General features: G+C 35.7%; 2 protein-coding genes across 4 annotated transcripts in view; both read left to right on the top strand.

The window, feature by feature from the left end:
* Positions 1-22,544, top strand: part of LOC125871010 (endo-1,3;1,4-beta-D-glucanase-like) — a 35,067-nt gene continuing 12,523 nt past the window's right edge. The window contains exons 1-7 of one of the 3 annotated variants that reach the window (XM_049551586.1): positions 1-306; positions 1,266-1,287; positions 3,370-3,496; positions 3,683-3,773; positions 3,885-3,974; positions 4,389-4,489; positions 4,667-4,849. In XM_049551586.1, coding sequence (XP_049407543.1) covers positions 159-306; positions 1,266-1,287; positions 3,370-3,496; positions 3,683-3,773; positions 3,885-3,974; positions 4,389-4,489; positions 4,667-4,807 — 720 coding nt within the window. In that variant the 5' untranslated portion in view covers positions 1-158 and the 3' untranslated portion in view covers positions 4,808-4,849. Of the gene's footprint in view, positions 307-1,265; positions 1,288-3,369; positions 3,497-3,682; positions 3,774-3,884; positions 3,975-4,388; positions 4,490-4,666; positions 4,850-22,544 lie in introns of those variants that run through there. The other 2 variants (XM_049551587.1, XM_049551588.1) reach the window with 2 other exon arrangements.
* LOC125870427 (putative FBD-associated F-box protein At5g56690) lies at positions 9,869-11,047 on the top strand. Its single transcript, XM_049550863.1, has one exon. It carries the CDS (start codon positions 9,869-9,871, stop codon positions 11,045-11,047), a length of 1,179 nt encoding a protein of 392 aa, XP_049406820.1.

Raw genomic sequence — 22,544 nt, 5'->3', positions numbered from 1 at the left:
AGTGTGGCCAACCGCTTATTCAAAACCTATCCACTCCCCCCAACTCACCTGCCAATCGATAACTACAGAAGATATTGCTTTCTAAAATTCTCTCATAAATCTTCCCCAAAATTCATCAGTGATTGTAAAGGACACCATCTCTTACTGTATAGCAAAAAATGGCAGGGCCTCAGTGCTGCGAGAATCCACCAGCTTTGAGCTCAAGCAGTGGACATGGATCTATTTTGGAACTTGGAGGACTCAAAACCTACGTCTCTGGTTCTTCCAATTCCAAACACGCCATTCTTCTCATCTCCGACGTTTATGGTACTAACCCTTTTGTCTTTTATGAATTTGGGCATCTGGGTTCTGCTCAATTTGCACTTTATTTCTCTTTCTTGCCCTTTTTTTTATCAGAAAAATTGAGGAATCTGTTGATCAATTTGGTACCATGGAAGACATTTTTTTGAAAAATATTTGGTTGGGTTGTGGAGGAAACTAATCGGGTAGTGCTTTGTGAGTGTTAAAGGTTGATAATAATGTGTAAATGTTCAATGGAATAGTGATATACTATGGTTTTGTAGAAAGATGATTATTTGTGCCGTAGTTACGCCTTTGCTTCTTGTCGTATCTTACTTAGTAAAGTAACCTTTGGTCTTAGGCGCTCGCCTTTGTTCAAAAGTGAATAAGTCATTTTCCAGTTTGATGGAAAGTGTTTTTTTTTTTTTTTCAAATATGTTCCGGCAATATAGGGATAAGGTTTATCGGTAACAAAATCTCTATCTCCCAAGCTAGGGATTGCAATGAGTATGTTTTTGTTGTTTTAATCAAACACCATAAAATAACTTATTTTTGAAAAACATTGCTGTAGTTTGGTTTGAGAATCTCAAAGTTGAAGAAAATTGTAGAGTACAACAAATACCTGTTTTGGATTAGCAAGGACAAATAGATGTATATGGGAGAAGGAAAAGAACTCAGCACTTCCTTTTCAAAACTATTTCTTGTGTCCCATTATCTGTGTCATTTGCTATTTTGGTAGTTAAGCGGATTTTTCTATAACTACAAATGTTTCAATTCTAAATGTTATGAACTAGTGTATTCTCTGTGTAGTATCTAAACATGTAAATTTCATTTCAAATGTTGGATTTTAGACTGAAAATTAGATGTTTTGACCCTTGGTAATGTTGGACATCTCTCTTTTGAGCCGAAAGAAGCATATTGTGGTGTAAGGATTATTGTTACTATTATGTCGAAGACAATCTCTTAATGTTATGAATACTTTACAGGTTATGAAGCACCAAATCTGAGGTATGCACTGCTTCTCAAGTTCAGCTTGGAGTTGTCTAATAGTACCTTCTAAAATTACTTTTTCTTTTCCACTTCACTATTGTTATTTTTTCATGGGAAAAGGTACAAGTACCCTTCTAGACTATGACCGAAAACACACCTCAACTAAACTAAGGTTCTATTACCCTGTTACCCCCGAATCCATTTTTTTGTAATTTTGTGCACCTTTTTGGCTTACGTGGCATCCAAATATCTCTCACGCACCTCAATTGCGTGGAGTCACGAAGTGTGCCATGTAAGACAAAAGGTGTACAAAATTACAAAAAAAATAATAAGTTCAGGGGTAATAATACCTTAGTTTAGTTAAGGTGTGTCTCTTGGGCTTCTGTTTTTACGATCTTAATCTAATTATAGTAGACAACCTACTTTCTTAATAATAAAGAGAAGTTGGGGACATAGTAAACCTCCTACCATAAGAGGATTTCGGTCATAGTCTAGGGGGGTACTTGTGCCTTATTCCTTTTTTCATATATTTCTGTACTAATGTTTGCACCTTATGTATACTCTTGGATGCTTCTCTGTTGTCAACAACTTCGTTTCTTGCTTTAATGGATATAACAGTATCATATACAACCACGACTACAACAACTAACAATAACATTATGGCTTGTATGAGTCCACCACGAGTCAAGGGACCAGGTCCCTTGGCAAAACTAGTACAAAAGTATTAAGATAAATGCTCAAAGTAAATGGCTCAGATGTTTACGTGGAAATCTCCTTGCTCAAAGGAAGGAAAAACCACGACCTGTTACACAGGATTTCTCAAAGCTCCAAAATCTTCAAGCAACTTGTAAATACAAACTCGAGTACTTACAAAGGATTAAACTATTAATCCTACACACCTTGTAACTCCTCTATTACAGGACACAAAACAATAACTCCGTTGCCTACTATATCAACTACCTCTAGCTAGTATAGACTTGCACAAACACGACTTGGCTAACTCTAGCTGAAAACTCAAATTACAATGATAAGAGATGAAATGATCTGCACTCCTTTATATCATAGGAGTAGATCTACAACATGAAAGCATACAACATTAAACTCAACTAACAACTGAAGGTAATGCAACACTCGATCAGGTCCTTCGCTGCGTATGAGAGTTGTTCTTCCTTGAGAATGACTTTTGCTTTTGAATATTCTTGATTGCAAAAACTAGTTTTAATCTTGTGATCATGTTCTCTTTACAAGAGAGACAAAAACCTAGGAGCAACGCCATTGGTTAAGGACTGTTATGCTTTCCACGCCTCTGCTGCAGTGCCCGCCAACCACTGCAGCTTTACAGCTGCACACCATTGACCTGTCCTCTGCTTGATCCCACTGTGGACCAGGTCCCTTTGCACCATAGTTTGTTAATTCATCAAAATCAAGAATACAACACTACATACCCAGTATATTCCCAGTGTAGTTCCACAAAGTGGGGTAAACCTTGGAGGTAGAGTGACTGTTTTCAATAAACCTTCGGAAGTAAACGGAAGTTCTAGAAACATCAGATAATAACAAAAAACAACAAATAGTAATAGAATAGAAACTGCAATTCTGCAATACAATGAGGTACAAGGAACAACAAATAGTAATAGAATTTGAAGGAAAAGAAACTATCGAAGCAATACTATGACTACTCATTTGAATGGACCGCTAGACAATGAACTGTTAACTACTAAACAGCCACAACTCATTTTTTTTTTTTAAGATAAAGAGTCGATGCTCTAGGGTGCTTCTATCTGTTGATAACTTTACGTTTTGCACCTTAGACACCAGAAATACAAAATACAACCACAACTCCATCAGAACCAGGGAAAAGAAAGAAAAAAGAAGAATAAGAAGAGAGAGAGAGAGAGAGGAGTGTGCATTACAAATTTTACCTATGTGAAAAAAAGACTCTGAATTACAGATTTCAGGCGATCCACTGACTGATCCACTAACTGTATCTTTAATGGAAGAAGTTGGGATGATTGTTCTTCGCATTTTTTTCAGTAATTAAGCTGCATGAATTTCTATTTTATCTTGGGATGATCCCAAAACTTAACTGCTGTTATATAGGAAGCTTGCCGACAAAGTTGCAGCTGGGGGTTACTATGTGGTAGTTCCTGATTTTCTTTATGGGGATCCTTACAATCCCGAAAATAAGGAGAAGCCTATACAAGTCTGGATACAATCACATGGAACAGTATGCCTTCTGATTGATTTCTTCATGTATATTGCCATAAATTTGCATCAAGAATAAGAGGAGACAACACCATCATTATCAGAGTTTTCCATCCATTAACTTGATCATGCTTGGGAATTCCATTGTGCAACATTAATTTAATTGGGTTCACCGCCGTGACATTCATTTTTTCCTTTGTTCTGTTAGGATAAGGGATTTGAAGATGCAAAGCAGGTTATTGCAGCTTTAAAAGATAAAGGCATATCTCCAATTGGAGCGGCAGGGTTTTGCTGGGGTGGTATGTTGTTCAACTTTCTCTTTTAGGATTATTCATCCCTTGCCTGTCTAGGATGTATAGGGTCAATTTCTTGTAGTTGTCTAAGATTCTGACCTTCTGTTTTCTTAACAGGCAAGGTGGTTGTTGAACTAGCCAAGTCTGACAACATTCAATCTGCAGTGCTATTGCACCCATCATTTGTCTCTGTGGATGATATTAAGGGTACGATTGTTTTTTACCAGAATCATTTGTGATCGGATTTAGCTATTACTCCTGGATTTTGTATAAGTGTGTTGCATATGGGACAAAGCATTTGATGTCTCAATGGCACTAGAATACTGGTGACTTGTTCAGTCAAGTTAGGCTCTCTCTGCGTGAGGCAGGGAGATTCAGTTTGATGTTTAGTACTCCGTCCAGATATTGCTGTTCTATCGTTCAAAGTTTAGTTTCATTCTTATATTAAAAATTATTAGTGCTTTTGATATTCCTTCATCTTAAGTAGTATTTGCTATCAAGTGTTTTTTGAATTATGGTGAGTAAATTGAACGGCATCATTTTTTTAGATTCTTCCTATTTCCTTTTTTATCTTTATTTTTTCCCTCTCCCGTATGGAGCTGATTATGTGTCTTTTGGCAGAGGTGAAGGCACCAATAGCTATTTTGGGAGCTGAAATAGATCAGCTATCTCCTCCTGAGCTTGTTAAGCAGTTTGAGGAGATTTTATCATCAAAACCTGAGGTACGCGAACACTCCTATGTTTAAAGCTTACTATTTCAGAAAGACTTATCTGTGAAATAGTACACACCTGTTTATTTAGTGGATGTATTGAGATAAGTGGATACCTACTTTGATGAATTTCTTAGAGAGTTTTAGATTTATCCTTTACGTTTCTTTTATTGCCATTCATCAAAATAGGTGGACAGATTTGTGAAAATTTATCCTGGTGTTTCCCATGGATGGACTGTTCGATACAACGTGGAAGACAAGAAGGCTGTGCAGAGTGCTGAAGAAGCTCATCAGGATATGTTGGACTGGTTTACCAAGCATGTGAAGTGAGTGAAAAGAACCCTAGCAGTTGAAAAATTAGCCATGATAATATAGTTATGGAGCTCATTATGGATAAAAACCCTGTATTGTATCTTTTATTTAAAGAAGATTTATCTTGCTATGTTTATGTGGAATGTACTGTATATCTGAAGTTTTTTCTTATGTATTTTGCCTGAGAATGATGAACAATATACATTTCTGGTACTGGATGTTCTGTATATTGCCTGTACTTTCTCTAGGAAAAGGCATTATTCCTGGTAGTAAGTTGGGAGACTGCATACCACCAAAGGATGTGGTGGAGTCTCAGGTTCGAGCTTACGGAAAAATCTTTGGTAGGGAGCGCTTCCCTCGAATGAGCTCCTATGCAAGAATTAAATGGGAAACCAAAAAAAAAGGAAGTATCAAGCATCAAGGACAATCTAATATTTGAGTATCTCAGAGATAATCATCATATCATCATATATATATATTATTATAAATGGGAAGCTCCAAAGTGAAAAGTTGAATTACCATTTTACTCCTACACTAAATGAAAATGTTATAAAATATTTAATTAAATTCATCTAATATAATTAATTAAACATTTTAATCCTGAAATAAAGAAAATACTCCTTTAATAATTTGTGCAAAAAATGTAAAAATACGTTGAAATAAATGCCAAGTATCATATTGAGTACAATACAATGAATCAACCATAATTATATGCTTCTCCACATATCAATTACTAATTTAAAGAAGTTATTTAGAAGTCATTTATATATGCAACGCGCATCTTAACAATTTCAAAATTGTTTCTTCATATTCTTCTATGTGTATTAGTACATTATCTATTACAATTCAGTAAGTATATATATTGTATATTATAGTCATACGCTTCAACTTTGAACATAACTACAAATTTGGATTTAATAGTTTTGGAAATTTAACTATTTTTAAAGAATAAACTATAAAGTGTCCTTTCACTTCTTCATAGCACTTATAAAGAAATTTAATAATATTTTAATGATCTTTTTCTAACTTGACTTTTGAGTTTCTATATTTCTTGGCTATAAATATCATTGCGTGCTTCACTGATTTTTCGATCTGTAAATTGTGCCATGATATATATTGTCTTAGTTTTGATGATAGCTACTTCTCTTCACTCCTTGTATCTTAATATTTGATTGATAATTTTATTGTAGATTAACTAAGATCTGCTTAGATTTCTTTTCTATGTGTTCAAGTGGAATTTTTTATTTTTGTGTTATTATATTAGTAATGAAGATGTTACACATTTATTGACGTTCATTAATATTATGTTTGTTACTTTCACCTTTCATCCATGTTAATGACATATTCATGACAATCCTTTGAGTCCCTCAATTATATCCTATAAACTATAAAGGATGGCATTGGACATTACATTCTACACACCGGAAGAGATTTTGAATAATTGGAAGAGAATAAAGAAAGTTGCCATCTCTTATCTCTCTACATTTTTTTCTACTTTCTTCTTTCACATTGTTACTTTTAGCTTCATTTTATAATATTTTTGTTGATTTCTTTAAAGGTGTTCTTTTATTTACCATTAAAAAATCACTATTTTTTTTTCCGAGTTAATTCTTATTCAATAAATAAATAACTACAAACAAAAAATTATTGTACACAATAAGACTTCAAATTTTATGATTTAAGTTTTTGCATGGTTGATAATTATTCTTGCTTTGGTGACCACAAATGTAAGTTGTATAGCTTTTAAAGTACTTTTTCCCGATTTACTATTTTATTTTACAAACTTTATAATAAAAAATAGAATTATTAATTCTATTAAAAGTGGGAAGCAACAAAGTTAAAGGTTGGATTACTAAAATAATCCTATAAATTTGTATTGAGTATAACACTCTTTGAAAATAGAAAATCTAAAGAATTTGAAGGGTTACTTAATAATTAAATAACGTAATTCAATATATTGACCATATTCATCTACTAATTAGGCCTCTAGCTACTGGTGAAATATGTAAAGATGTTTGAGACTTTGTTTCCCCTCATTCACTTTCTTTCATTTAATTCATTTTAATTTTAACATGAAGTTTAAGTTACAATTCTCCAATTTAATTAATTATTTTTCTCTTACTTGAGTTAAGACCCATCTTTACAAGAAAAAAGTACATAAATCTTCCATTACAAAAGAAAGGCTTTGTTGGTTTTCTCGAAAAGAAAATTTGAGATAGCTGCAATATGAGTATGCGTTCTATCTTGCCTAATATTTCTTATATATGTGAAAGTTCTCTATATATTTTTCTTAATCAATTATTGTAATTTGTAACTATTTTTTTGTTAGTCTATTTTTATTCTATTAGTAAATTACTAAATCAAAATGTACACACATTTAACATATAGTTATTTTTCTTTCACAATATTTGTGGTTTCTTCGTCTTTAATATCATAGAGGTCAACATCCCCAATGGATAATTAGGATGTCTATTTCAATATGGTTGTATTTTTTATTGTGTGGAAGATGTGATATATATATATATATACACACACATCGTTACAATAACTTCATGCAACTTAGCATTGAGCAAACGCAAGTGCCTGAAACTAGTTCACTAAAAGAAGGCAATTACTCATGTTATGCAGAGGAAGTGGTGAAATTCCTTGAGCTAATATATCCTCACTTTTTTTTGGCTAAGCATAAATAATCAAGACTCATACGATCGAAACAGTAAAAAAATAATTGACTTTGAATTTCAAACAAAGTGAAAAAACAGGGGAAAACATTTAAAGACCAATCACAAGGAGGGGACACTCTGTGCAAAGCATAGGCTCTTCTCCCTTTAATTGATCTTACTAGATGCGAATCCAAATTTATTGGGGCCTTACGCTGAAAAAGAACAAATAAGCGCATTCATTTGTACTGAAAATGAATATATTTTACTGTAACAGGCAACATAGGTCTATCACAGAATAGTTGGAAGTTGTCATTACTGGGACAAAATCCATACCACAAAAAGATGCAAAAGTTACAGATATCAGAAAACCAAATGAAGTTTATAAATGAATAAGACCAATCAATTTACAATAGAATAAATTGTATCACCAATTTAATAAAAAATAAAATTTCTCCATTTCGTTAGGGTCCCCTGCTTTCAGCTTCATGCTCTCAGGCTTCACAGGATGCCAACTCTCATTCTTCCCATCAAATTTGTAGGCTTTTACTTCTTTTAATTGACTCAGTTGAGGGTCGTTTCCATGAGAATCAGTAAAATGACTCGAATTCTTCATATACAGTAATCGATTGATGAGATATATAATCATTTTGAATGATGATGATATGTTGAGTCTCCTAGGATGAAACACCACAACAAAGCATCCACAAATGTTGGGAAATCGACTCTTGACTCTATAATTACATCTAAAACGTCTACTTTTGGGGTTGCAACTCTATAGTGTTGTTTCAAATGCTCCATATTGATGTCATCACAACTGTAAATATGAAGTGAAACTTGAGACCAAGAGGTAGAATTTGATAGAGATTCCATCAACCGACAGAACCACTCATCATTTAAAGTGTATATGCGGGAATTAAGAGTTAAGTTGTTGAATTTACTTGATTCTTTTGCAAGTTTAAGCTGCGGAATATCATCTCCTTCATACTCAAGTGATACCAAATTTGGAGCATCTACTTCAATTTTCTGAGGGTATAAAAAGAGCACATTATTGATCTTCAGGTCCCTCAAGGTATAAAAAGAGCACATGACTAGTATGTAATGAAGAAAAGTACACCAGATTACAATTACTCAGCACCAATTCTCGTAAATATTTTTCTGTCAGCATTTTAAAAATATTGAAGGATGAATGATATTCTAAATTTCTATAGACTGGCTCTCTTATACCCTTCTGAAGAGCAATGTCAAGCCACTTATCAATAGAAAAGAAAAGATAACTAGTAGGTGTTGCAATGTCCATGAAAAGTTCAAACTTGTCAATAGGAATTTTCTCATCCCCATATCTCTTCATAATTTTATCCACTATATCGGTGTCAATTTTACCTCTCCTCCTCCTCCTCCGCCCCTGAACAAGCTAGGAATAACAAGTTAGGATTAGTCAACCAAGCTCGTAGCCATGTTCGGGAGAGAATTGTCATCTGTGATGCTTCTACATAATTAAGATTCGAGAGTATTTTGTGAATAACAAGTTCAGGCAATATATCAGCTGTTGGTTGATATTTACTATAAGTCTTCTTCTTATTATTGTACAACCATACCTTTAAAACCCGTTTTTTTACTCCGATTTTGCTGCAGAAGTCGCTAGTCAGCTTTTCATCTACATTCTGCAATGTCCACCCAATTCTTTCCCCAAATTCAAACATTCTTTCGTTATGATAATATCCTTCTACTCCCTTCATAGGTTTTAATTTGGTAAAAATATGTCACGCTGAAATAAAACCTTCAAGTTTAAACTATTTAAAGCCTATTACAGGTAAACAGAGTTATAATCCTAATTAAATTCTGATATAATATTTACATGTAGTGTCCAAGTTACCTTATACTACTAATTTCCTTATTTATAATTTAATATTTATAAAATGATTATACTTGAGAAGTTGCTGGAAATTGACTTTAAATATACCTGTGTCACTGAAAAAGGGTTGTAACTTGAAGTAATTATTAGTTCTGTCCTCGAACTATTGACAACCTTAAAAACATCCTTGTACTTTACTAACTAAACTTAGATACAACCTCTATACACTCCCGATTTGCCACCTAAAAGTAGAGAGAAGTGTTGAAAACACCCTAAACTTGACGAGAATTTAAGGGTGTATTTCATTCATGTTTCAAGATCGGGGTGTATTTAAGTTCAGTTAGTCAAGTAAGAGGGTATTTTTAAGATTGTCAATAGTTCGGAGATGTATGAGGGTATTTTTACGATGGTCAATAGTTCGGAGATGAAACTAATTATTTGCGTCTCTCTCTTTGAATTATGTAAACTAATATGTATAAATTGAAGAATATGTATCATAGAAACCTCTAAGAGAAAACAGCATTCTAATGGGAGAAAGCAACTGAGGACAAAATTTTGGTCGAAAGAATGTTTGAATCTACTGAAAGACTTGAGTGGAAAGTGCAGAAGCGAGACGAAGAGCTGATTACCGAGTTTTCGAGCAAAACCGAAGTAGAAGAACAGGTTCCTAAGGTATGTATGAACAATTATATGACTATAAGGAGAGAGACAGCTGACATATTACCTGAATGTGTGATTCGCAAAATACTCTGTTTTCTTAGTTTTAAAGAAGCAGCACAACTGAGTATTCTCTCTAAAACATGGCTGCAAGCCTGGTTGACTCATCCCAATTTAAATGTCACAGTTGATTATCACGGAAACAATTTAGATATAGTGGATAATATCATGAAGAGATATAGGGACGGAATAATCCCTATAGAAAAGTTTGAATTATCACACTTTGATTCTTCCTCTCAAGGTTTTCCGTTGATTGATAAGTGGTTTGATATTGCACTTCAGAATGGTGTGAAAGATCTCGCCTTTAACGTTCCTAAATATTCATCATACCGCTTGCCTATTTTCAAAATCTTGGCAACAAAATCTTTAAGAGAATTGGTTATGTGGGGTTGTCATCTAAAGCATACTTCATTAACTAGTGGTGTCGTAAACTGCAATTCTTTGAGATTACTTTCTCTGTCTTATGTTACATTAGGCGAAAAGATGCTTCAGACTCTACTTAATAGTTGTCCTTTGATTGTCAGTTTCGTATGTGATTATTGTGATGGGTTGGAAAAGATTGAACTGGTCAATCTTCAGAATATCAAGTCAATTTCCATTTGGAAAGGTAGAAACCAACAAGTTAAAATTCATGCACCAACACTTGAACACTTGTCTTATTTTAGTGTTCCAAAAGAGTCTTCTATGTTGGATATGCTTGATGTTCCAAATTTAGTGTCACTAGAGTATAAGGGAGATCAAATTCCTGAGACTTTTGTGGATGCTAATTTTCAATGGAGTTGTTATCCTAAGAGACTCATCCTTGAGTCAACTAGTAAAACGATTGCATCTTTCATGGACCGTTTAATGTATATGAAGAGCCCGAATCATTCTACTCCTAATGGAAGCAAGTCTTTGCATAGTCAATTAAAAGACGTAAAAGTCTACAAATTAGATTTGAGTGGGCAGCTTGTTGAGTTCAGAAGTGAGGAGCGGGCAACAAGGATCCTTAAGGAAGGGGAGAAATTTTATTTTACGTTAGAGTGGTGATGCAGTTCATTCTATTTCTATGTGCAAATTGAATGCACATATACTTGTATGTGTGCTTGGGAGTCGCTGATGGTTTATTAGTTTTTTTTATTTTACATGTTTTAAGCTTCGAGTCCTTCTACTACTTTACTTTTGTTCCAGTACTACTATGTAATAGTTTGCCCTTTCAATAAAAATGCCCCAGTTTGTTAGTCTTTTTTATCTATAGATGTCTTTCGACAGATGTTTTGGTAAGTCAGATGTGCCCCTTTCGTCGAGGCAGTTTCCAGTCTCCATTTTGAAAGATGCCACTCACAGTAGAGTTCTGAGTGAGACCTGTCTGTGGGGACTTATGTACAAAAGTTGTTGCACTAGTTTTCGTTCCACAATTACGTGATGATGCCAACACTGGTTTTCTTTTAACTAATTTTCTTAACATTCTATTTCATGGGTGTCTCAGAAAGACAATCTCCCCTCCCTATCACCTTTAATTTGTTGTGCATTCGTCTTCATTTAACTTTATACTCTTGTTGCTGAAAATTAATGTCAGAATTGAGAGCACCAGATAGGTTGAAGTGAGGGTTACTTAGTAATATTTAGCGCACATGGTGAATGTAACATATAATCAATGAGTTCTACTGAAACAAACATTTTCGACACAGAGCAGAGCATAAAAAAGAGAAGTTAAGTTGCATATGTTCTGTTTTAGACTTGTGATATCTGTGAATTTTGTATCTTTTAATAGATAAAATAGAAGCTGCAGTTCTCTGTATCTGACTCGAGGGACAAATGAGCTAGATGTCATACCAATTGTTGGAATGGGGGAACAAGGTAAAACAACTTGTGCGAGATTGTTGTATAATAATGAAGTCATTGTTTCTCATTTTGATGTTCGAGCATGGTACATCATTTCCCAAACATATAACTGGAGAGAGCTATTACGAGATATTTTCAGCCAAGTTACTGGTTTCAAGATCAAGGTGGATGAGGTTGGCAAACTTGCTGATATGTTGCAGAAAAGCTTATTGGGAAAGAGATATTTCATCGCATTGGATGATATGTGGGATGGTATGGAATGGGATGAGTTGAGATTATCTCTCCCAGATGATGAGAATATAAGTAGAATAGTAGTTTCAACTCGACTTGAGAAAGCGGGTGAGTATGTCAAGCACCACACCAATCCTTATTTCCTACCATTCCTCACACTAAAAGAGAGTTGGGAACTGTTGCAGAAAAAAGTCTGAACTACATGACGTGAGTCTAGAAGTTGCAAGAAGATGCAAAGGATTGCCCCTAGCGGTAATCTTGGCAGCTGATATAATAAAAAGGAAGATGGAAGAATCTTGGTGCCATGAGGTTAAACACTATGCATTTAAATTATGATAACTTACTCGATTATTTAAAGCCTTGCCTTCTTTACATGGAGATGTTTCCAGAGGACCACATCATTTCAGCATCTTAATTGTCAAATTTTGGCTTGCGGAAGGTTTCATGCAAAACGTCAAATCTGGAAGATTGGAAGAAGCAGCTGAAGGTTACTTGATGGATCTCATTAGTAAATTGAAACTTCTTAAGGTCTTGAATTTGAGTTCCCATAGAGTGGGTCGTTTGTTGTCAGTTACATTACAAGCACTACTTGGCAGTTTCTGCAAATAAATTCTATTTTCATCCCGAATCACATCTTTTTCCCATCTAGAAACCTTTATTGTGCTGTGTCCATTCAGGCGTCCAGTGTTACCACCAATTTTTTGGAAAATGAAAACATTTGAGATTAATGATGCTGTTTTTGATTTGAAAACCATCAGGAAATGGATCTTTTAAGAATTCTCTAAATTGGAAAATTTGAGGATGTTAAGGCAAGTTGCGATTAAAATTGGTGGTGATGATATTACGGAGGTGTCCTAATCTTCAAGCACTTGAGATCAATATTTGGTGCGATGAAGATTGTGTAGAGATTTTTCAATTGGAGAGTCTTACCTAGGTTCAAATACTTTGCCTTCCCATTGACTCATTCAAGTTAAATATATCCAAGCTACAGTTGCATTCAAATTTAAAGAAGTTAGTATGATGGGGTACTCGTTTAGAAAGCATAATTTCTTCCATTGGGGTCTTCCAAATTTTATTCAATTGAAAGAGTGGTGCCTTGGAGATGTCACGTTCCATAAACTTAAGTTCCTGAAATTGGAGTACTTAAACATCTCAAGATGAGATGTGTCTGAGGAATCTTTTCCCCTTCTTGAAAGGCTTGTTATAAAAAAGTGTCACGAGCTCTAGGAGATTCCCCTTAGCTTTGCAGATATTCAAACACTGAAAAAGATTAAATTGTGCAAGAGCAAATCTCTGGAGGCTTCAGCTTTGAAAATTAAGGAAGAAGCTGAAGCTATTGGAGGACAGATCTAAGCAACAATTTCGACAAAGTACAACTTTGTGACTGATGTCAAACAGAACCAGAGAAATCTTAACATCTGATGTGCAGCCAATAACATTTTTGCAGATCAGAAGATACATAATGTAAGGATATATTATGGTAGAGTCGAAGATTATGGTGTGGAATGTCAGGGGACGGAGAGGTGTTTAATTTGCAAAAGATTATACTTTGTACTGCCATCAATGGCCCTGGTGGTCGGCGGACAGCCTCCACCAGAGTACTCAGAAGTTTTAAAAACCACTCTGTCCACATCCATAATACAACCTCCACCCCTCACTACAAAGTACTCAAAAGTTTTAAAACAGTAGTTAAATATTAGAAAAACATATAAATTTNACACGAGCTATGCAGAGTAATCCCAGCACAGAGTGAGATCAAAGGGCCATGCAACATAGGGCTCTTAGAAAATAGATATGTCTTGATTCGACTATCATTACTGAAGGACTATGTGAAGATGATGTCGACCCACCCCAAAATACTATCTGAAGGTTCACAATCTATACTGTCAGACGAGGCAATTGAAGTGGAATCCTTGGTTTGTTCCAGAGGAGGAGACCTCTATAGCAGTAGCATGGATTAGTTTTCCAGACTTGCCACCTAATTTCTTTGCCAGAGAAGCTGTTTCTCACTGGCTTCTGCAGTTGGAAAACCATTAACAGTAGATATGGCGACACAAAATAAGACTAGAGCTAGTTGTGCAAAGGTAAAAGTTGAGGTAGACAAGACCTAAGAGAAATCAAAATTGCAGAAGAGGATGAGATGAAGTCACAAGGGAAGTTAATTCTAAATGGATTACTATTAAGTTGACTATCTACCGAAATATTGCAATCATTGTAAATTACAAGGACATAGAGAAGCTAAATGTCGGGCACTACATCCAGAACTGGAAAGATATTCAGAGAGAATTTTGGGGAGAACAAGGACAAGGTGGGCACTGCTGCCACACAGACCAGAATATTGAGAAGTGGTAAAGTTGGAAATACACAAAAAAAGCAGGAATGGATGCAGAGAAGAAATAAATATGCAAAAGATAATAGGTACAGACAATGGCAAAAAAGAAGGAAGAAACTGGAAAAGATACCGAAGGTATCAATACTCATAATGCATTTGCAACCTTGCTAATTAATGACAACACAAAAGATACAGGGGATGCTACTAAAGCAACAAAGGAGAAAGGGGAGGAATTAGCATGAATACACCTGAGAAAGAATAAGTTACATAAGGTATTAAAACTTTGCACAAGAAATGGTTGGCATGATTGAGACCCAAAGATTGGAAGTGATTGTGTTTCGATTTATTAAGTTTTGGTAAAGAAACAGGATGCAGCAGCCACTAGGTGTGTTGCTTGTTCGAAATCTGCACCTAGTCAATTTAGTTCTAGAAGATCATTGGAAGAAAGGAGCATTGATCTCACAAAGCTCCTCTGGACAGCACAGTTGATATTGGCGGAAGATCAATTTATTAAACGATAGGATGCAGGAAGTGTAGGCACAGGGGCAGTTCCTCCTTACTGACAGTGGGAAGTATTCAATTACAAGTGACTATTTTACACGGTTTGGTAACCAAGCGAAACTGGATGTTGCTGATCTTGTCTGGAATTCTGTGTCATGACACCTGATCCTAAGCATAGATTGACCATGCTGATCTTCACAGGTTTTGCAAAAACAACTCAAATAAACAGAGTTCCAAAAACTCTACAACTGATTAAAAGTATTACATATTGAACAAATCATGACTAAGATAATGAAGCAACAACCTAACAAAGGGGACATTAACTTCTTGCCAGATGAAGTTCAACCTGATACTACGTACAAACATTCAAGGAAAAGAGAATCTTACTCAATCTTTTGTCACAACAAACCTTCAAGGTTCAAGCTACTCACTACGTAAGATAATGAACTAGCATTCAAAAATATATGTTCTTGCATATGGAAATGGAAATAGTATTAGCATATCATAGCGAACATTGAGAACATGGAATAACCACGCTTCATCATTTTGATAAGTGCAATCAGTATGGGGCGTGAATCAGTTGTTTCTAACATCAGCTTTCACTTCTTGAAAATTCAATAATACACATCTGTTAGAAAGCGGCACAAGCAAGGCTATCCCATGCACAGCAGCCTACATTAACATGCATCAAAGATAACTTTGATTATAGACTCTTATCTTAGTTAATTCAAAAGACAAGCTCTATTTCACTACCAAACTACACATAAGACACATGAGACAAATGTATAAAGTGGAACTCTTACAAGTCATTACTTACACAATTGCGACCATGTGAGCTTTCGCACACTTCATTCTTGTTGTGTCCCTGATCGTTTTGTAAAACCGGAGAAACTAGGCTCTCAAGGTAAGTTGACTCCACAGAAACAAGATCAGATCCTAACGTAGTAAACTTGGGATATGTGATTGATTCATCCTTCAGATAGTACAACAGGAAAGTTTTTCCGCACATCAACAAAATTTTACCTTTATTTGAAATTAAATGGGGTGGATTAAACAAAAACATCAAACAAGGATGAGGATGAGGATGAGGATGAGGATACCGAAAGGTAAACATCTTCATCCAAGATTCTTTAACCCCATACTCCTTCATAACCCAGACATCTAGGTCAGTTCCTTCATAATTGCCATTACGTATCACAGAAAGATTATTTTCCAACACTCCCAACTCAAAAACACTATCTTCTTTACTATAACAAGGTGTCTCTACCTTTTCCCATTTCTCATCAGCCAAATCAAGAGAAATGATGTTCCAACCCTTACGCCAAAAAGGACCCGTACAATAAGACCTATAAGCCCAATTAAGCTTCCCATTCACAAACTTACCACAGTTAAAGGATTTCACCCAATCCCGGGGAAAATTGATGCTTCTCCAAGAATCATCCTTTAGACTATATATTTTGACGTAGTCTCCAAATAAAGGCAAACTCCCACGAAGGTAAATACATGCAACTACCTTATAGTCATCATGAAACTCATCATATCCAAAACCATAAATAAATCTTGCAGCATCCCTAAACTTAAATGTAAAATTAGGCAATATTTTGTGCTTTCTAATTGATGGATTCCATAGACACAATTCATTTGCCCTATTAGAAAGACAAATCAGTCCATTGACTGAACCTACAATAAACCAAAAATATGTTTTCATGGGATAATCCAAGTCTGATGTATCTAGAACAGAGCTATAAAGTAAAGATGTAAGAGAACATTCTTTCAGATTGAAGTTGGGTTGACTAAAACTCAACAAAAGCTTATGGTTAGCAGATACACTAAGATGGGCCTTGATAAATTCAGGGGTAGAGGTGAAAGCAAGACAAGATTTTGACACAGTCCTAATTTTCAAGACGGAACTCACTGGAAGCCTTAAGAGGATGTCAGTATTGAGTTCCGGTGGAAGGATAGAGAATGGCAACATTGACTTTGTGGGTTTGCTTTGTTGACAGGCGGCTTCCGATTCCATTTGAGTTTATATGGACTGTGTACTACTGTCAGAGTCTTCTTATATACATCTTTAGAGGACAATTTAAAAAAACCTATTTTGGATATTATTCCCTTTTTTGCTATCGGATCACCCTAATCTAATATTCAATTTTCTTTAGTGTATGAAAAAAATGACTTCCTACATTATGTTGGAATGTTCCTAGGCTAATATTTCCATATTAAAACATGATAGTTAAAGATTTTTCTACTTAATTAATTAGTTATCGATATAGTTTAACCAAATCTATTGATAAGATCTTTATCTTTACACTTGATTTTAGATCATTAAAGAACTTGTATCTACCGGAACTTTTAAATTGAATCATTCAACAAAATTTTATTTGAACAAGGGAGTAGACATAATGAAAAAGTGGATCAGAAGCTACCTTCTGTAAAATTCTATTTCATATGATTTTTTCTGATAAAGTATGATATATAAAGGATTAACCACAACAATTATATATCCGGTTAAAGAGTATAAACAAGATTAAGTTAGAGTCAAATGTCAACAAGAAGGAATGAGTTGGCTATGGTACATGGTAGATGGTTTGGAGCATTGCTTTGGGGTTACGCAAAACGAAAGTGGGGAGTTGGGTGCAATCAGTGATAAGGAGGTCCCTGTAAGAATAGTTAGGGAAAAGCATGGTACCCCGTACACTTCACTATTTACTTTACGCTTTAGAACGGGCTATCTAGTAGTTATATATGCAATGTATTTTTTCCAAATTTGACAAAACAAACGAAATTGAATAAAGACAAATGTATCAAGTGGAAGTACACTTACAAGTCAGTACTTACACAATTGTGTCCATCTGAGCTTCCGCGCACATCCTTCATTCTTGTCGTGTTTGTGATTTGTTCATTTGGTAAAACCGGAGAATGTAGGCTCTCAAGGCAAATTGACTAGGCAGAAACAAAATTTAATAAACTTTGGATATCTGATTGGTTTATCCTTCAGATTGTACAAGAAGAAATTTTGTCCAAACATAAGAAATTTGAAACTAAAAGGGGCACCGTAAACACAATACAAACATCATACTCCTTGATAGGTTGGGGATTTTTTCTTTTACTCTGTCCGATTCTGTCTCCTACTTAAGAGCATGTAGTAGGGATACTGTTATGAATCATTTTAAACATAAAAACAGATCTTTTCACTTCATCTGGTGTTATGGCAGAGTTATGTGCTTAACCAGTGAAACTTTACTGCCAGGTGTTATCAGTGGACATTGTTCATTCTGATTGATGTTTGTGTACTACTGTTAAGAAATTCAAACCTCGAGCTCGAGAACGTAGTTTTCCTGCTCCTGCAAATACATTGGTGCACTTCCTTCAATACAGGATTCCATAGGTTCTGCAAACACATAATTTACTCCCTGAAATCTATATTATTGAATGACCAGTTTAACCCTATTGCTTGCAGGTAAAAGTAGATAATATATAGATATTCCATCTGTTCCTTGTTAAATGCGGACTGCGCCCAAGGACAAACATGCCTGTGGTCCTTCTCTGTATCTACAGTGTTATTGCTTGTCATTTGACATATCAGTGAGGTGCTTTTGTGAAGTGAAATTTACGCTATTCAGACTCTTAAAAAAATGTCACCACACAAGTGTCAGATCCGAGGTGCTTGATACATCATGTGATATTTTTGGAGAGTCCGAGCAATATTCTACCTTCCTTCAGTTAATACAGAATGAGCAAGTAAAGCAAATGCTAGCAATTTCTTTTGCTCATCTTTTTCTCTTTTAATTGTTCACGTTTCTAAAATTTTATGGTTCTACAAATTACAAAATTCATCAGTGATTGTGAAGGGAAGGCACCGTCCTTACTGTATAGCAAAAAATGGCAGGGCCTCAGTGCTGCGAGAACCCACCAGCTTTGAGCTCAAGCAGTGGACATGGATCCGTTTTAGATATTGGAGGACTCAAAACCTACGTCTCTGGTTCTTCCAATTCCAAACACGCCATCCTTCTCATCTCCGGGACTTACCCTTTTAACCCTTTTGTCTTTTATGAATTTGGGCATCTGGGCTCTGCTGAATTTGCACTTCATTTTTCATATATTTCTGTACTAATGTTTGCACCATATGTCTGCTCTTGGATGCTTCTTTGCTGTTAACAATATCATTTCTTGCTTTCACAGATATAACAATATCACATACAACCACAACTACAACAACAAACAACAACATATCCAGTGTAGTCCCACAAAGTGGGGCTTGGGAGGGTAAAGTGCACCCAGACCTTACCTCTTACCTTAGAGGTAGAGAGGCTGATACCGATAGACCTTTGGCTCAAGGAAAACCAATCCAGAAAAGGGAGAAACGGTCTAACAGACGTATAAGAAACATCATATAATATCAAAAACAACAAATAGTAACAGAACAAAAACTACAATACTACAATATGATAATAGAGGTACAAGGAACAACAAAGAGTAACAAAAATCAAAGGACAATAGAGGTACAATAAACAACAAAGAGTAACAAAAATCAAAGGACAAGAAACTAATGAAATAATACTATGAGTACTAATTTGAATGGACTGCAAGACAACAAACTGCTACCTACTTATCAACCACAACTCTTTGTTAAGAAAACAAAAAGTCGGCGCCCTAGGGTTCTTCTACCTGATGATAACTTTAGGTTTTGCTCCTTAGACGTCAGCAATACCAAATACAACCACAAATCCATCAGAACCAGAAAAAAGAATAGAGAGAGAAGTCTGAATACAGATTTTACCTTATATAAAATGAAGTTTGAATTACAGAATTCAGGTGATCCACTGATCTTGTCATTGTATCCCTTTGCTTACATTTCAATGGAAGAAGTAGGGGTGACAAAGTATCCTTAACTGCTGTTGTGTAGGAAGCTTGCTAACAAAGTTGCAGCTGTGGGTTACTATGTGATGGTTCCTGATTTTCTTTATGGGGATCCTTACAATCCTGAAAATACAGAGAAGCCTATACAAGTCTGGTTACAATCACATGGAACAGTATGCCTTCTGATTGATTTCTTCTTGTAATATTGCCATAGATTTGCCTCAAGAATGAAAGGAGGCAACACCATCATTATCAGAGTTTTCCATCCATTTACTTGATCCTGCTTGGGAATGCTAGTGTGCAACATTAATATTATCGGGCTCACCGCCGTGACATTCATTTTTTTGTTTGTTCTGTTAGGATAAAGGATTTGAAGATGCAAAGCAGGTTATTGCAGCTTTAAAAGATAAAGGCATATCTGCAATTGGAGCGGCAGGGTTTTGCTGGGGTGGTATGTTGTTCAACTTTCTCTTTTAGGATTTTTCATCCCTTGCCCGCGTAGGATGTATAGGGTCAATTTCTTTTAGTTGTCTAAGATTCTGACCTTCTGTTTTCTTAACAGGCAAGGCGGTTGTTGAACTAGCCAAGTTTGACAACATTCAAGCTGCAGTGCTATTGCACCCATCATTTGTCTCTGTGGATTATATTGTAACATCCGACAATTTGAAATAACTATAGAGAAGCTGGAAATCGGAAATAGTCATTTTTGGCCAACTTTGAGCAGTCATAAATCCTAGATCAGGATGAGATAGGAGTAGTTCCAGTTATTTTTGGAAATCCCTTGGAATGATCTTTCCAAAGCCACCGAGTTTGCTCGATTCCAAGTTCGTATGAGCGAGTTATGCCCTTTGAAAGTTGGGCAGTTGGTAGGGAATCCGTCCGGAAATTTTAAGGGCATTTTGGTCTTTTCCCTAGCTATTTCTTTTGGGGTTATATTGTGTGTTAGGTTGGTTTTTGGATCATTTTGTCCCATTTTAAAGAGAGAGAGAGCTAGGGCTTGTGAGTGAAATGGAGAAGAAGAGAAGAAAGAGAAGAGCAAGCATGGATTTTCGTCAAGGATCGTCGTGGATATCGTCGGGGGTGATCCCTACTATGTATGTGAGTTCATAGTGTTGGGTTGATCCTTTCTCCCACGCACCAAACTCGCTTTATTTTTGAGAAAAGCTTGGTTGGGTTGTTGAAATTGTTGGTTTGTGTTGTTGAAGTTGTTGGTTGTGTTGTTGGAAGTTCTTGTTGGTTTAGTACATGATTTGATTGTGTTTTTGAGTTAAATCTCTTGTATTTTTGAGTTAAATCTCTTGTATTTTGAGGGATTTTATGATCCTTAGTTTTTGGAGTTGAAACCCTTGAAGTTAGGGTGGTTTAGAGTTGGAAAAATGAGAAAGAAAAGTCGAGTTTTTTGGTGAAAGGGGTGGCGTGTCGCGCCTGCCAGCGTGCCCCAAAAGAGCTTCTGAGCTCTCTCTCTTGGGGCGCCGCGACTAGCAGAGCTCCAGCAGGTCCCTTCTGAGCTTCAAGGGATGGCGCTCCGCGCCTTGCAGAGCGCCAAGGACGCCAAGTTCCCCCATTCTTTTCATACTTTCTCATGCATGTTCCTAGGTGTTGTACCTATTTTTCCTAGTTGTTTCCAACATTCCGAGGTACTTCTAATGTCAAGAACTCATCCAAAAACGTGTGATCATACACCTTGAATCCATAATTCAATTCAAGGCGAGTTGGTATCAAGTTAAGGTGAAGTTAGAGACAAGTCAAGCAAAGTTAAGAAGTAAGTTCAAGCAAGTCTCTAAAGCTTTCCAAGAGTCATTATTAAACGTTTTACCTTCGTTTTAAGGTTCAAGTTTCAAGTCGAGTAAAGAGTATAGAGTTCAAGCCAAGTGAAGAGTCTCAAGTTTCAAGTTAAGTCAAGAGCATAAAGTCGAGTCCATTTTCTCAAAAGTTATTAGGGAACTATGTATTTCCCGAAGAAGCTTCTAAATGTTTTTTTTTACATTTGAGTAAGAAAGGAACATCGCTTCCAAGTGAGCCTTTGGGCTAAATTTTGAGCAATTATCTCAAACTAAAGAAAGATGTGTTTGAAACACTTATGAGCTAAAGTATATTTTTGGGAGTAGTCTTGAGCACCGAGTTGGGGACACGAGTTCATATTAACTCAACTCTCCATAAGAACCATGCGGCCAACATGGGATTTTTTCGGGTCATAATTTTTAGATGATCACGAAAGTTAAGCTAGTGGATCCACTTAGTAAAGATAGCTTCCTATATCACGGCCAGGTATAGGATGGTCCTTGGGCAACGTTAGGTAAAACGTTATACCACTACTAGGGCTCATAGTGGTGGTTGTCGGTTAAAGAATCTCCCACTAAAGTTATATTACTTCTATATAAGTAAAGTTAAGTTTGTTATTGTTTTATCATTAATGAACCAAGTTGTTTACGCTATCTTACAAGCTTTGTATACTGCATATGTCTTATTGCTTTATATATTGAGTTTAGTTATTCATGAGTCGAACAGAGCCAAGGTAAGTGTTCTCTTGTACTATTTTCAAGCTTGAGTTGTGGTTTAGCTTTCCAACTCGCATACTCGTACATTCAATGTACTGATGCCAGTTGGCCTGCATCTTATGGCGATGCAGATACAGGTACCCCGGATCAACATCCAGCACGTCGTTGATCCTCCTGCTTGCATTCCAGAGGACTCAATCATTTTGTGTTCTTAGTTTTGTTTTATTAGGGTGTTGCGGGGTCTGTCCCAACATCCATCTCAGTATTTTAGAGGCTTCAT

Source organism: Solanum stenotomum, chromosome 7 (genome assembly GCF_019186545.1).
Source record: "Solanum stenotomum isolate F172 chromosome 7, ASM1918654v1, whole genome shotgun sequence".
NCBI classification, from domain to species: domain Eukaryota; kingdom Viridiplantae; phylum Streptophyta; class Magnoliopsida; order Solanales; family Solanaceae; genus Solanum; species Solanum stenotomum.
This window is presented reverse-complemented; position numbering and strand designations above follow the sequence as displayed.

Bases quoted from the DNA above. Each gene is read 5' to 3' on its own strand.
- LOC125870427 (XM_049550863.1), top strand. From the start codon at position 9,869: ATGTTTGAATCTACTGAAAGACTTGAGTGGAAAGTGCAGAAGCGAGAC.